Genomic DNA, 14,590 nt, shown 5'->3' on the forward strand with positions numbered 1-14,590 from the left:
CTTAATGGCATCTAGATGATGAATCCTTTCCAGAAGGTTTTCCATTTGTCCAGATCCATCATAGGAATCACTATCTGTGGCAGCTATAGCCTTATAAAATGTATTTCTTCAGTAATATGACTTGAAAGTCAAAACTACTTGATCCATGGTTTGCGGAACAGATGTGATGTTAGCAGGCATGAAAACAACATTAATTTCATACATCTCTATCAGAGTTTTGGGTGACCAGGTGTATTGGCAATGAACAGTAATATATTTAAAGAAATCTTTTTTTTGTTGTTTTGTTCTGAGCAGGTCTCAACAGTGAGCCTAAAATACTTAGTAAAACATATTGTAAACAGATATGCTCTCATCTAGACTTTGTTCTGCTTATATAGGGTATAGGCAGAGGAAATTTAGCATAATTCTTAAGGCCCTAGGATTTTTGGAATGGTAAATAAGCATTGGCTTACACTTAAAGTCACTAGCTGCATTTACCCCTAATGAGAGTCAGCCTGTCCTTTGAAGCCAGGCACTGACTTCTCTTCTCCAGCTATGAAAGTCCTACTAGATAGCTTGCTTGCTTGCTTGCTTGCTTGCTTGCTTGTTTGTTTGTTTGTTTGTTTAAAAGATTTTATTTATTCATGAGAGATACACAGAGAGAGAGAGAGAGAGGCAGAGACACAGGCAGAGGGAGAAGCAGGCTCCATGCAGGGAGCCCAGTGTGGGACTCGATCCCGGTACTCCAGGATCACTCCCTGGGCCAAAGGCAGCGCTAAACTGCTGAGCCACTCAGGTATCCCCAGCTCCTACTTTTTTAAAAAGATTTTATTTATTTATTCATAAGAGACACAGAGAGAGAGAGAGGCAGAGACACAGGCAGGGAGAGAAGCAGGCTCCATGCAGGGAGCCTGACGTGGGGACTCGATCCTGGGTCTCCAGGAATACGCCCTGCGCTGAAGGTGGCACTAAATCGCTGAGCCACCCAGGGATCCCCAGCTTCTACTTTTAATACAAGGTTGTTTCATGTGTATTGAAAATCTGTCATTTAGTATAGCCACCTTCGCTAATTATCTTAGCTAGATCTTCTGGATAACTTGCTGCAGCTTCTACATTAGCACTTGAAGCTTCTACCTTGCAGTCTTCGTTATGGAGCCGGCTTCTTTCCTTAAAACTCACGAACTACTCTCTGCTAGCTTCAAACTAGTTATTCTACTCCTGTTATACCAGACCCCTGTTGAGCTGGTGGTAAGGTTTGGGGGAAAATAAGCATTCTATTAGCTTGTGATTAAATCTTTTGTTGTTGTTGGACCTGTGACCCTGGGCCATGACCTTCAGAAGAATTCCTTAGCCTGGTTGGGGGCCGTAGGGGGTGCCTAGGCTATATTTGGTTAATTGCCCTGCCCCTGAGTCACATGGGGCTCTAGTAAAGTAGTTTCCCTTGAAGAGCAGGGTTTTGTTAAGGTTTTTCTTCCCCTTCCCCAGCCCAAAACACACGGGATTTTTCCATCCCTGATCTTCACCTATGAGAGCCTGTTAGAGCTCCTGGAGGTAAACCTAACGTAAGTATGGGTACCCTTCTGCCACTGAACCCCCAAGAGTTCTAACTTACAAGCCAGTCTACACTCAGCCTCCAGCAGTATGCCAGTTACTTTAATTCTTTCTACCAGTTAGGGCTCCAGGGGCTCCAACTCCAGGTAAGCTCTGGCTTTCTGTCCTCACCTGCTAGCTCCAGTTTCTAGGGTGGCAGTTTGCCTTGTGACCTTACTTTTCTGATGAATGTAAGAAAAGTTGATTTTCACCTTTCCTCTTACTTTGAGGTTAGGAGTGACAACTTCCAAGCTCTTTGCAGATGGAACAGAATTTGGAACAGAAACCAGAAATCTTTTTTTTATTATTTTTATTTATTAACTTTTAGTGATGAATGTGGATTTTATTAATTATTACAAACTTAATAGTCATATGGAGAAAGCCACGGGTATCTGTGTTTGCGCAGGTTGAAAGAGCAGAACCTTGTGAAAGAGCTGAGGCCCCGGGATCTCCTGGAGAGCAGCAGTGATAGTGATGAAAAGGTCCCTGTGACCAAGCCCTCCTCACTGTCCAAGCGAAAACTGGAGCTTGAAGTGGAAACAGTGGAAAAGAAGAAGAAAGGGCGGCCTCGGAAGGACTCTCGGCTCATGCCTGTGTCTTTGTCTGTCCAGGTGAGGCCAGCAGGCCCATGCTGTCTCCCCCAGCCTACCTTGTGAGCTCAGTGCTGGGATCTGCACATGCCCGAGTGGGATGAGAGAGGAGTGGGATGAGAGAGGCCGTGCATGCCACTGTGCCTCATTAGTGTGGAACAGTTGGCATAGATATGCAGGCCCCCACACCTGCCCTCAGCCCACTCAGAGTCCTTGAACGGTTCCCTGGAGTCAGCTATTCATATGGAAGTGGGGTCTTTATGGTGTTCATCTGCACTTTCACCCTCACAGAGTAGGTGGAGATGCCTAGGGAACTGGCCTGACCTCACCACTAGGTGACTCACCTTTACCTGACGTTGCCCTATAGTGTGGGGTGGGGCTTAGAGATATTTTTGCTCTTGTAGTCCCCAGCTGCCCTGACCGCAGAGAAGGATGCCGTGTGTTTGTCTGTACCAGCACCTGCACTGAAACTGCCCATGCCAGGCCCCCAAAGAGCATTCACTCTCCAGGTGAGCAGGCTTCCTACCTCCCCACAAGCATGCATACGTTCTCCCTCTCTGTGTAAACCTTGAATTGTCACTGACTTAGGGCTGCTTTTCAATGGCTCTCCATTACTTTCTGGGACAACTTGTAGTTAATCGGGGCCAACTCCGTACCCTCTTCCCCAGGAGCTCTCTTGCTGCTGCCCCCACCTCACATTTCTCTCCTCTGTGCTTTGCTCTTAAAGTCCTGCTGCCATCTTCTAGATGGCTAGCTCCTTCAAGGGTTGTCTCAGGTATCCTCTCTGGAAGCCTCCTTGAGCCCCACACTCAGCCCTGGCAGCCTCAGGCTTGGTGCAGTTGGGCTGCATGATGGTGGCCTATCTTCCAATCAGTTCACTGGCCCTGTCTACTTCCTAGGACCGAGCAGAGTCATCATCAGGCCTATTTGAGTTCTTGGAGTAGAAGCGTAGGTTCATGTGCTTGTTGAAAACACAGCTCTAGAACAAAGAATCCTTTATGCCCAGAGGCCTTGCATTCACTCCATCTAGCAATTGACTTTGGACATGCCATAGGTTCATGCCTATTGTTACTCAGCTCAGGTGCACATCCTCAGGAAACCTAGGACCCCACATGCAGGTCACTTTCCACTGGCCACATACTGCCCCATGCAGGTTGGTCCTCATAGGACACCAGAAAGCCGATGTCAGCCCTTCCCACCCCAAGTCCTTCTGGGCCAAAGGATAGGAATCCACGTGGTTTGTTCTTGTTGCTACTGCTTGTAAAGCCAGGGTACACAAACCCCCTTCCAAACTCTAGCCATTGACTCCCAACCCCCCACCCAGGGTCTTTACCACTGAGTGCTGCTTGGTCTGTTCTTGGTTTCCGGGAGTCTGTGAAAGGGCCTGTCTTCCCAGCTGCATCCAGCCCTCTGCTCTAGCTCACCCACTTTTGTGGCTACATGAGTGCAAACCATTCAGCCATTCTGCCTGGGTTTTCCATCCGGGGATATCCATGCATCAGCTCCCTAGGCATGAGAGATGAGGCTGAGCCAGCTCTCAGCCTCTCTTTGCCCTAGGGGCCACACATCCAGACCTCTGGCCTTCTTGTCTCACTCTGTTACTGCACACACCACCATGCTCCTCTTTACTACCCAGTTCTGTCTGCTTCTCTGTGTCTCCTCCTGCTTTGGGGCCTCTGATCACCTACCTGGCACATGACCCAAGTCTCAGTGGGCCCACCATCACCTGAAAAGACATTGTGTTTGCTTTCCTCCACCCAGGTGAGCTCTGACCCCTCCATGTACATCGAGGTGGAGAATGAAGTGACTGCCGTGGGGGGCGTGAAGCTAAGTCGTTTGAAGTGTAACCGGGAAGGGAAGGAGTGGGAGACGGTACTCACCAGCCGGATTCTCACTGCTGCCGGCAGCTGGTAAGGGGAAGGATCTTTGCCCAGCCCAGCTTTTAATGTCAAGCAAGCACCATGTGCTATGCTATGTGGCAAGGCAGGAGGTATTGCACTGCCTGTAGGCTAGCTCCCACAGAGGCCTATACATACATCCCTTGCCCTGGGCTAAGCATGTGCTTGTCTTCTTGGTCCCCCAAGACCTAATAAAGTCAGCATAATTATCACCATATTATAGGTGGGAAAACTAGTTTAGAGGGTCACCCAAGGCAGGATTTCCATCCAGATGTTCTGATTATCTTACCTAGACAGATTCCTAGTCTCAGGTTCCAGGCTCACTGATATGGAATGGTTCTTTCTCTGGACCCCAGATTTTCATCTAGGGAGGTCGGGATGGATTTCTAATTATCCTGTGAGTCCCCAGCCCAGCCCTCTCCATATTCTGCACTTTGAGGGTACACCTTAATTCAGTGGTTAGTTCCCCAGAGTCTTCCCATGGACTTCGAGGCCACAGTTCCTTGGAGGGGTTTTCACATGCGCTTAATCTAGAAAAAGGGCCAGCATTTTCCTCAGGTGCCTGCTGGGGCTTAGGGTCTGTATTTGATACTCTTAGAAGGATTTTACAAAGATAATTGGCTTAGATACAGTTACATTACTTAGACCTTTAATCAGTTATCATGAGGCTGCCTGTTAAATGCTTTCATACTGTCTGTAAGTACTTGGCCTTCCATCTTAGGTCAGGGTTGCCATGGGACCCTGATATTACACTTAGAAGGAACCATCATTTTTGTATCTCCTTTTCGTTCTCTGCCAAGATGAGCAAACTGAGCTTCCCAATCCCAGGCATCCACAAAGGGCAAATAGACCTGTGTGCTGGCTGTTCTGTGGGCTCCCCCTCGATCAGCATTAATGTGAGCTCAGAAAAGCTGAAGCAGCCCCTGAAGGGAAAGAGAACACATTCTTTTTAATCAGAGGTCTTATTTAGGCTAGGCTCCATCCACCCTGCTTCTGCAGTCCTTGCAGTAAACCCTTGCACAGCCTCTGTCCCTTGGCTGCGCCTGCTCAGAGGAAGACTACAGTAGGCACAGGGCAGGCACAGACAGAAGGAAGCTGCTGCATTTCAGGGCTGCTGCCTCTGCCACAGCCTCTCCCAATGATTGTGACACCTGTTCCCTCTCTGCCTTTCCAGTGACGTGGTATGTGTCGCCTGTGAAAAGAGGATGCTGTCCGTGTTCTCCGCCTGTGGTCGCCGCCTCCTCCCTCCCATCCTCCTGCCGTCCCCAATCTCTACTTTGCACTGCACGGGCTCCTACGTCATGGCGCTCACTGCTGCAGCCACATTGTCTGTCTGGTGAGAGGCAGGTCCCGGGTGGAGTGGGCTCCAAGCAGGATAGGATGGAGCTGTGCAGATCCCCCATCACTGCAGGAATATGGAAGGCAACAAAGGAAGCCACTTGGCAGACATGTCCTTGGGCCCTCCTGGCCTGGGGATCTTAATGCCTAAGGATCCCTGAGCCATCCTGCTGCCATGCTTACAACAAATCACAATGCCTGGTTGCATGTGCTAGGGCCCAGGAAGGTGATCTTAGCTACCAGAGCATGGCAGCACTTCTCCCAGAGTTGACATGGTGTTGGTGGCAGTCCCGACAGCTCTGTTGCCTAGACCCTCTGCTATAGACTTATGCAGAGGTAGCATAGTGCCACTTAGTGACACATAGTAGAAGCCATTTGTAGCACGAAGCCCCTTTCAGGGAAGCAGGGCTGGGTGTGCACCAGGGACCATGGAGTGGGGTCTTATTACCGAGGCATGTTCTGATGCTTTTACCCCAGCTGCAGAGTAAGCTGTTCCCTATCTCCCTCCTAGGGATGTTCACAGACAGGTGGTTGTGGTGAAAGAAGAATCTCTACACTCCATCTTGGCAGGTAACCTCAGTAGTAGACCACCTCTTGTTCCCTGGGGTGGGGACAGGGCATACCAGGGCAGGGCAGCTTGGGTTCCTGACCTGAAAGCACCCTATTCAGCCTAGATGGAGAACCAAGCTCTGGGCCCAGCCCAAGGTATTTCATGTTGTAGGGGGTGTACTTAGATTGGAGGGCGATGCATTCTCTCCAGGGGCATAGTTGAATGGGTCCCTGAGAGGTGACAAGCAGCCTGAGTGGCAGTGAGACCAGCATGCACAGAGTAGAACAGTGACTGCCTTGTTGTGAGTCAGTGTTAAGGCACCTGTTGCTGGGACTGTGGAAGCTGTGATTTGCATTTTTCCTTAGGTGCATATGCAGGCACCTGCTGATAACGCACCCAGAATCCATTCTTGTGCTGTCTCCCCAGGAAGTGATATGACGGTGTCACAGATCTTGTTGACACAGCATGGAATTCCAGTGATGAACCTGTCCGATGGGAAGGCATACTGCTTTAATCCGTCACTTTCTACATGGTAAGTAAGCCAGCTCCTGGTCTTGCCCCTCTGAGAGAGTATCCATCTGAGCTGGAACAAAAGCGGTCAGGCCTGCCTGGCTCAGTTTCTCCTGACAGGCCCTAGAGTGAACACCGTGGTGGCAGACCTGCTGGGCCCCTGTCCACTAGAGGAGAGTGCTCAAATCTGCCAGTACAGGCCCCACTGTCCCCATGGGCAGCTTCACCACCATTTCTCAATTTTTGTATCTTAGCAGAAGCTAAGTAGCACTTCTGGCTGACTTTGCAAATTAGTAAGGTAACATAATCACCGTGTGTCATGGTCTGTGTTTTTTCTCGGCCCGTTTTGGAACTTAGAGCCCTTTTCTGTATTTATAAAATCTCTATTCCTCCAAAATTTTTATTTTTAAAGATTTTATTTATTTATTTGAGAGAATAGGAAAGAAAAGCATGAGTAGCAGGGGGAAGGAGCGAAGGAGAAGGAGACTCCATGCTGAGCGTGGAGCCCAGTGTGGGGCTTGGTCCCAGGACCCTGAGATCGTGACCTGAGTTGATGGCAGATGCTTAACCAACTAAGCCACCCAGGTGCCCTCTCCTCTAAGACTTTAATCCAGACATATGAAGTATATACATTGTGTACCAGCCACTCAGAAATTCTTTTCTCCTGCCTCCACCTTTGGTCCTACATACCCAAACCAGCTGCCTTCCAGACCTCTTCTGTTAAGAGTTGCTAGGTACAAGTTTATCCTCCCATTGAGATTTCTTTCTTAAGTTTAAAAAAAAAAAAAAAAAAAAGGTTGGTGTTTGGGGTGGTGCACCTGACTGGCTCAGTCTTTAAAACATCCAACTCTTGATCTCTTAGTTGTAAGTTCAAGCCCCACATTGGGGGTGGAGGTTACTTTAAAAAATCTTTAAAAAAAAATTTTTTTTAAATTAAAAAATAAAATAATCTTTTTAAAAGAAAAAAACAACCCAAAACTCCCCATTCCCAGCTCTTCCAAGTTGCAAACTCTTGTGTATTATATGTGATTGCTTTAATAATGAAAACAGGTTGGTTATTTAAGAAGAAAATGTTGGCTTGGTATTTTGGACACATTTTTACACACCCAACTATTTTTAAAGTGTGGGTTGAATGTTTTCAATAAAGATGTGAAAGGTCCAGAGAAGGTGAAGAGCTGACTGTCTGGAATGCTGTAGAGAAGCTCAGGAAGGCTAGAGCCTGGCATTCCTGGGAGCTTCCAGGGGCCAGGCCATGTGGACCCCCGGGCAGGTTAGGCATCATACACTCATTTCATACACAGGCCCCTCTCCTCAAGTTCTGAGATCACAGAGCTCAGGTGGTCCCTGTTGATGACCTTCACTGTCATTGATTTTGACTCATTATGAAACCTGTCCCTGAGGGCCCTGTGGAGAGAATGCAGTGATACTCAGCCTCTGCTGGCACTCTGGCAGAGGGTCATGTGGTGCCTGCTTCTTGGCAGCCTCACCACCAGCCTTTCTAGCAGGCCTCCTGGTTTTTCTGACCTCTGCTCCTGCTGTTGCCTCCCCAGGAACCTGGTTTCTGACAAGCAGGACTCCTTGGCCCAGTGTGCGGATTTCAGGAGCAGCCTGCCTCCCCAGGACGCCATGCTGTGCTCCGGACCTTTAGCCATAGTCCAGGGCCGTGCCTCCACGTAGGTGACCCAAGTGCTGGGAGAGGTGGCCAGGTCATGAAGCACAGTCCCACCCAGGCCTGCTCTCTAACTACCCACCCCCTATGCCTAGCTGCTATTTAGCACAAGCAGGCTCGAGAGTGCCAAGGGTTGTGAGTCCACACTGGGTAATATCTCAGGGTACTGGGTTACCCGCCTTGTCACTTCAGGGTGCAGATGGCGGTCTGAGGTGCTATGAGTCATGGACACTCTGATGGGCAGTATGTTGGGTGGGAAGGAATGAACTGCTGATCTGTCACCTCAGGGGCATAGATAGGAGGTACGGGGTGGGATATACCTGAGGTGCTGAGTGGCCAGGAGGCCTGTGGCTAGGACATGGGAACAGGTTAGCTATCATGGAATCTGACACCTGCCCCTTTACTGGCTCCTTACTGGTGCCCAGGGGCTCACAGTAGCAGCCTCCTAACCCCTGCAGTGCCCACTGCCTCATGATGCTTGCTTTGCCGGTCTCTGCAGTTCAGGAAGACAGGCAGCCCGGCTCTTCTCCGTGCCTCATGTAGTGCAGCAGGAGACCACCCTGGCCTATCTGGAGAATCAGGTTGCGGCGGCACTCACCCTGCAGTCTAGCCATGAGTACCGCCATTGGCTCCTTCTCTACGCTCGGTACCTTGTGAACGAAGGTAAGGTTTCTGGTGGCCCTTCCATCTTCCTGGGCCTGACTGAGTTTTTATCCCAACATTACCCTCCTGGAAACCCATGAATCAAGGCAGATGCAGTGGCCTAGGGCTTTCTGCACTCTCCTTCCTTTGAGTCTCCTATGTTCACCCCCAGAGCCTCTGGCCCTCAGCTCTACCATTAGCAAGACGGCCCTCAGCCCCCATCTCTCAGCAGGCACCCAACCCATTATAGGCTCTGAGATCCTGAATCAGGTAGGCCCTGAGGGTCAGGAGGATTGGCAGCAGGAGGGGGTGGGTACACAAGATGTTCAGATAGACATGCTCCAAAGGAGCAGATGAGATGTTCATACTCCTGCCCTCCCTCACACTCTGGAGCTTCAGGGGTCAGCCAGTCACTCCAGGGAAGGGCATCTTCTGGTAGCATCCAATGAGCCTGCATTTCTCTCCCTCAAAGCCCTTTCTGCCCTGGAAGGGCCAGCCTGTCCAGCACCTCCTCATGGCCTTCCAGCCCAGCTTTTCCTGCCAGCACTTCTGTCAGTATCTCCCCCAGTATCTTCCCAGTATCTCCCCCACTACCTCCTTTTCCCCTTTTGGCCAGAAGAAAGCTAGGTATGTGGAAGAGGTGGCCATCCTGTGCTCAGGGCAACCTTTCATCTCTCCTCTAGGCAAGTGTGAGGTTGTTTCTTACTAGCCTTCCTCCTCGCTGAGCTTAGCTTCCAGGATTGTGGCTTGGGAACCAGCTCTCCAAAAACTCCCTGTGTTACCACCCAGCTCTAGGCCTGGTCACAGAACAGCCTTCACCACAGCCTTTCCTGATTTGCTTTTGACAACAGCCTCCCTATTTTATTTATAATTTAGAGTACAGAAAAGAAAAAAAAAACATGCTGAGCCCCTGCAAATGTCACTCCCAGAACTCAAACATGTCAGATTGCCCCTGATGACATAACTGTGTGTCTATGTACACCTCTGATGACAACAAACATGGCTGACCCAACTTGAAGCCCCTCACCCCTCCGTAGCAGACTCCAATGATAAGTTTAATTTTTCTCTTCCTGCCCAATCTGTGTGGTTGCCCAGCCTGTGTGGTCGCCCAGCCTGCGTGGTCACTGACTCTTCTAAATACTCAATCTTCCCAAGCCCATACCTTTGCTGGGGTGCTCCTGTCCTATCTGGGCCTCATACCCCATTCCACTGGGGAGACTTCTCTAGGCTCCTCTAATTTGCTTCATCCTGGGTGTTGATTGGGACTCATCCTAAGTTCTGCACAAAGTCGCTGCCTCTTCTGGCGCCTGCACCCACTTGTGGGGTCACTTCTACCACTTGCTTCTCTTTTTCCATCTTCCACACGTGTATGTTCATACACAAGTCCCCTCTACTCTATCTCTTGCTTCCTCGACCATATAAGGCCTCAAATTATAAAGGGAGAGCCCTCTTACTTCTAAAATTCCTCAGATTCCAGCATTACCCTCTTAATTCTCTACCCTCATCTTTGGGTGATTTCATCATTTCCTGTGGCTTCAGCTGCCGCCAGGGTTGACAGGCCCCCAGGTTCTGCCACCAGCATTTCTGGCACTCCATGTGGCTATGCCATAACCCAGGAGTTGACAGGCTGTGACTGCTTCTCCTGTCTTTGCTCCGTCACTACCTCCTCAGCCTAAATTCATACCCTTGCCATCTCTTACCTCCTAAAGGCTGCCTCCTGACCTGCTGATCTCCTCTCACTCCCAGTATATCTTCTGTGAAACAAATCTGACCAGCCCACTCCCCTCCTTCCAGAATTCCTGCGTTTTCCCATCACCTTGGGGAGTTTGTCCCAGAGCTGGCCACATCTCATTTTTCCCATGGGCCCAGCACAACAAGGGGCTGCTGTATATGCTGTCAAGGGAGTGGGTTCATAAGTGAGTCTGTCATTATGGGTCTCAGTGCCCCAAACTTTGAGACATGCAAGAGGCATTTTGCCCAAAGCAGGCAATAAAATAAACATTTGTTCAATCTGGTTTGATATACACAACTTAGCATATTCTTGATTTTTTATTTCTTTTTGTAATGTGTTCCTATTTCTGTTTTGTTTTGTTGTTTTGTTTTGTTTTGTTTTTTTCTGTAATTAGGGTTTGAATACCGACTCCGAGAAATATGCAAAGACTTACTGGGTCCGGTTCACTACTCCACTGGAAGCCAGTGGGAGTCAACGGTAGTGGTAGGTGCTGCTTTCATTCTTGCCACAAGAATTCTGTCTTGAAAAGTGAAAGTGGAGATGAAAAATAAGCCAAAGTGCTTTCAAATTCTTCCCCGTTAGACTTCTTGAGCACACTGCCTTGGGCCCCAACATCAGTGAGAGGGTGAGATGCCAGCACCGTACTGCAGGCAGCATCTGTATCCTTGGCATCAGAGGGCTAGGAAGTGCTCAGCCATGCACGCACCTGTGCTGAGGAGAGCTGCCTGCCAGGGGCTGTGGGTTTGTTCAGTGGAGAAGATGAAGGATCCTTCCCTGTCTTCATGGACCTCCCAGGCTGGTAGCAAGGCAGACAGAAGCAAGGAAGCAATTCAGTCACCAAGATAGTTTTAGACTATGGGTTATACTATGCCCAGAAATAAGCAAAACAATCAGATGAGGGTGCCTGGGAATGAGTGGCCAGGGAAGACAGAAGGGGATTTTTAGGATGAAAGCCAGGGATAAGAATGAGCCAGCTCTACAGAGACCTGGAGTCTCCTGGTACAAAGAAGCAATAGCGAATGCAAACCAGGCTTGGTACAATGAAAGCCACTGTGGCTGGAGCATAGTAGGCAAAGGAGAGGGTGATACGAGATGAAGCGAGACAGATGAACAAGAAGGAGATCCCTGAGATCTTGTGAGGAGCTGGAGCTTTTGGAAGAGTTTGCAACATGATGTGATCTAGATAAGTCAGCAGAGGTGATGTGAATTGATGGAGGAACCAGTTGAGGCTTATTTTTTGCAGCAGTCCTGGCAGTAGATGAAGGTGACTTGGATCAGTGTGATGGCCATGGAGAGGGGAAAGGAGACAGATCTGAGTTGTATTTTGGAGGCAGACCCAGCAAGGCTTATTGGGTGAATGGATGGATATGGAATAGATTAAGAGATGGAGAATAATCAACATGCATACAGTTACCTCCAAATTTTTTGGCTTGCACATGTGTCTGCTAGTGCCTTGGAAGGAGCAGGTTGGTGAGGGATGGGGGTTATGGATAAAAGTTAGCTCCCCTGCTTCATGTAGTCACTGAGTAAATACTGATGGAGCACCCGCTCTGTCCAGGCATGGGACAGTGAGCAGTAAACAAAGCTGACTGGCACCACCTTCATACGTCAACATTCTTGTGCAGAGAGGGAGATTCTAAACTGAGCAAGTACATGTATTGTGTTTGGTGGGAGTGGGTGCTGTGAACAAACATAAAGTAAAGTGGCCAGGGGGATACTGGCAGGATGCTATTTTATATTGAGTAATCAAGGAAGTCCTAACTCTCTAACTGAGCAGAGACCAGAAAAGGTGAGGGGCAAAGCCCCACAGATATTTGGGAGATGAACATCCAGGCAGAGGGAACAGCAAGGCCAAAGACCCTGAGGTGGAAGGGCTTGCAGTGTGGAAGGAATAGCCAAGCAGAATAGCAGACGGAGGGTGAAAGGTTGGAGGGTCACACCTCACAGGCTCTACAAGCCTTGGTGTGCGATTGGCCTGTGTGTTTTATTTTTTTTATTTTGTTGCAGTAGATACTAGTTTGGTTGGTTACTAGAATCCTAACTTCAGAGTTCAATTCCCCTTACATCTTTGAAGGTATGGTGCCACAGACTTATCTCCTGTTGCTAAAATCTCTGCTGAAAATCTGATTTCCATTGCTTTGTATGTTCTTTTGGCACCCTCTCTTGTTTTGAAGTTTCACAAAGCTCAAAGTGTTTCTTTCACTCATTCTGTGGATTTTCCTTGGTTCTCTTCTTCAATATCTTCCCTTCCATTTTCCCCATCATCAGAGAGATGTAACATCCTCTCTTTTTAAAATTTGCTCTATCATTTTTTTATAGTTTCAGTTCTCCCCCACCCCCCAGATTTTCAATCTAGTCTTTTATCTGCTTGAGCCTAGTAAGCCTAATTATTTTAGTTTATTTTTTTGGATTATAAAATTTTAATTTATTATTTTATTTAAATTCAATTAAGATGTAACGTATTATTGGATTTAGAGGCAGGGGTCAGTGATTTTTGTCTTATATAACACCCAGTACTCATTACATCACATGTCCTCCTTCCTACCCATCATCCAGTTACCCCATCCTCTACCCTGTTCCCCTCCTACAACCCTCAGTTTCTTTCCTATGATATGAATCTCTTATGGTTTGTCTCCTTCTCTGATTTCATCTTGTTTTATTTTTTCCTCTTTTCCCCTATGATTCTCTGTTTTGTTTCTTAAATTCTACATATTATAATTGTCTTTCTCCGTTGACTTATTTCGCTTTGCATAATATCCTCTAGTTCCATCCACATCATTGCAAATGGCAAGATTACTTTTTTTTGATGGCTGAGTAGTATTTTAAAGTTGTATGGCTAATAGTTCAACTATCAGGAGCCCTTGTGGATCTGTTTCTATTGCCTATAAATGTCTCTACTGGTTTTCATTTATAATATTTCCTTATATGCCTGATTATTTTTAACTGTCTGCTGGACGTGTTATTTGAAAAGTTATTTGTAGAAATGGTTTGAGGCCTTGTGATGTTACCTTCTTTCACAGAGTACTTTTATTTGCTCCTGCCATTTCTTGAGGCACCAGCACTGCAAAGTCCCTTCAACCCAGTTCAGGTTTTCTGGGCTATCTCAGGATTCAAAGCCAGACACTCATTTGTGCAGGGGCTGGTTTACTTCCAGTTTACCTTTATTCTTTGGGGTAGCCAAAAGAAGGGACCCCCACTTTTTATTTTGGTCCCTACTTTGATCCCCCTAGGCCCTCAAGTCTGGTAGAAACTTCCTCAGCCTCTTTCTCATCAATAGATGTTCCAAGGCAAAGGCATCCCTCTCTGGATTTCTGTCTTCCTCACATTCCAGCTCAACCCTTTTTCGCCAGCACATTAGTTCTCTGTGGTCTGATTTCTGTTTTTGTAGCTTGGTCCCCTATTCTCAACAGTAAGCATTGTTTTGAATTAACAGTAAGAGTAGAGCTGTTTCCCTAGCACATGTCACCTCCAGGGCACCCTAACAGGACATCTTGGATGGGAGATAGGTCAGCATGTCCCTGATCAACCTCTCCCCTGGCCAAGTTCTAGAGCTTCACTCTGATTCAGCTGCCATTCTGGGAGCCTTAGCCCAAGACATCAGCTGGAGCTCTGCATAACAGTTTCCTGGCTCAGCCTAAAGGCAAGCATGCTAGGCCAATGTGGCACAGAGGGAAGGAGGCACAAACAGGCCACGAGTTATTAGCCTTGTGCTTTTTTCTCCCACTCCTTCCTGAGACTTGTTCTTGCCAGCTCCAAGCAGGATACCTCATTGGAGCTTTGCCCAGAAGAGCCTGGGGCTCCCTTCCCAGGAGTACCATCAGTGTGGTCCTACCTTCTTTCCACCTTCTGTAAACTGCCTAACATAGCTGGCCTGCTCATGGCCTATGACAGATACTTCCAGCTGCAGGTAAATAATGCTCCTTCTTGAAGATCATCCAAGTTCAAGGAAAGAGGACAAGGGGAAGCCAGTACCAGAAACATTTACCATTCTTAACCAGAATAAGAAAAGCTCTCCCAAAAGCTAGTCTGTGCCTTATAGTCAACCAGCAAGTCACTTGAGCACCCTTGTTGCAAGGGAGTCTGGGGAAATGA

At 48.1% G+C, this 14,590-nt stretch overlaps 1 protein-coding gene across 3 annotated transcripts in view; it reads left to right on the forward strand.

Moving 5' to 3' along the window:
* The window catches only part of LOC129508045 (protein HIRA), an 89,350-nt gene that overhangs the window by 64,436 nt on the left and 10,324 nt on the right, over positions 1 to 14,590 (forward strand). For 2 of the 3 annotated variants that reach the window (XM_055322935.1, XM_055322936.1), the window contains 8 exons: positions 1,976 to 2,180; positions 2,564 to 2,668; positions 3,921 to 4,069; positions 5,232 to 5,393; positions 5,907 to 5,965; positions 6,372 to 6,477; positions 8,006 to 8,128; positions 8,624 to 8,787. In XM_055322935.1, coding sequence (XP_055178910.1) covers positions 1,976 to 2,180; positions 2,564 to 2,668; positions 3,921 to 4,069; positions 5,232 to 5,393; positions 5,907 to 5,965; positions 6,372 to 6,477; positions 8,006 to 8,128; positions 8,624 to 8,787 — 1,073 coding nt within the window. Of the gene's footprint in view, positions 1 to 1,975; positions 2,181 to 2,563; positions 2,669 to 3,920; positions 4,070 to 5,231; positions 5,394 to 5,906; positions 5,966 to 6,371; positions 6,478 to 8,005; positions 8,129 to 8,623; positions 8,788 to 10,892; positions 10,982 to 14,590 lie in introns of all 3 variants that reach the window. The other variant, XM_055322937.1, reaches the window with a different exon arrangement.

Source organism: Nyctereutes procyonoides, unplaced genomic scaffold, assembly GCF_905146905.1.
Source record: "Nyctereutes procyonoides isolate TBG_1078 unplaced genomic scaffold, NYPRO_anot_genome, whole genome shotgun sequence".
Lineage (NCBI taxonomy): Eukaryota > Metazoa > Chordata > Mammalia > Carnivora > Canidae > Nyctereutes > Nyctereutes procyonoides.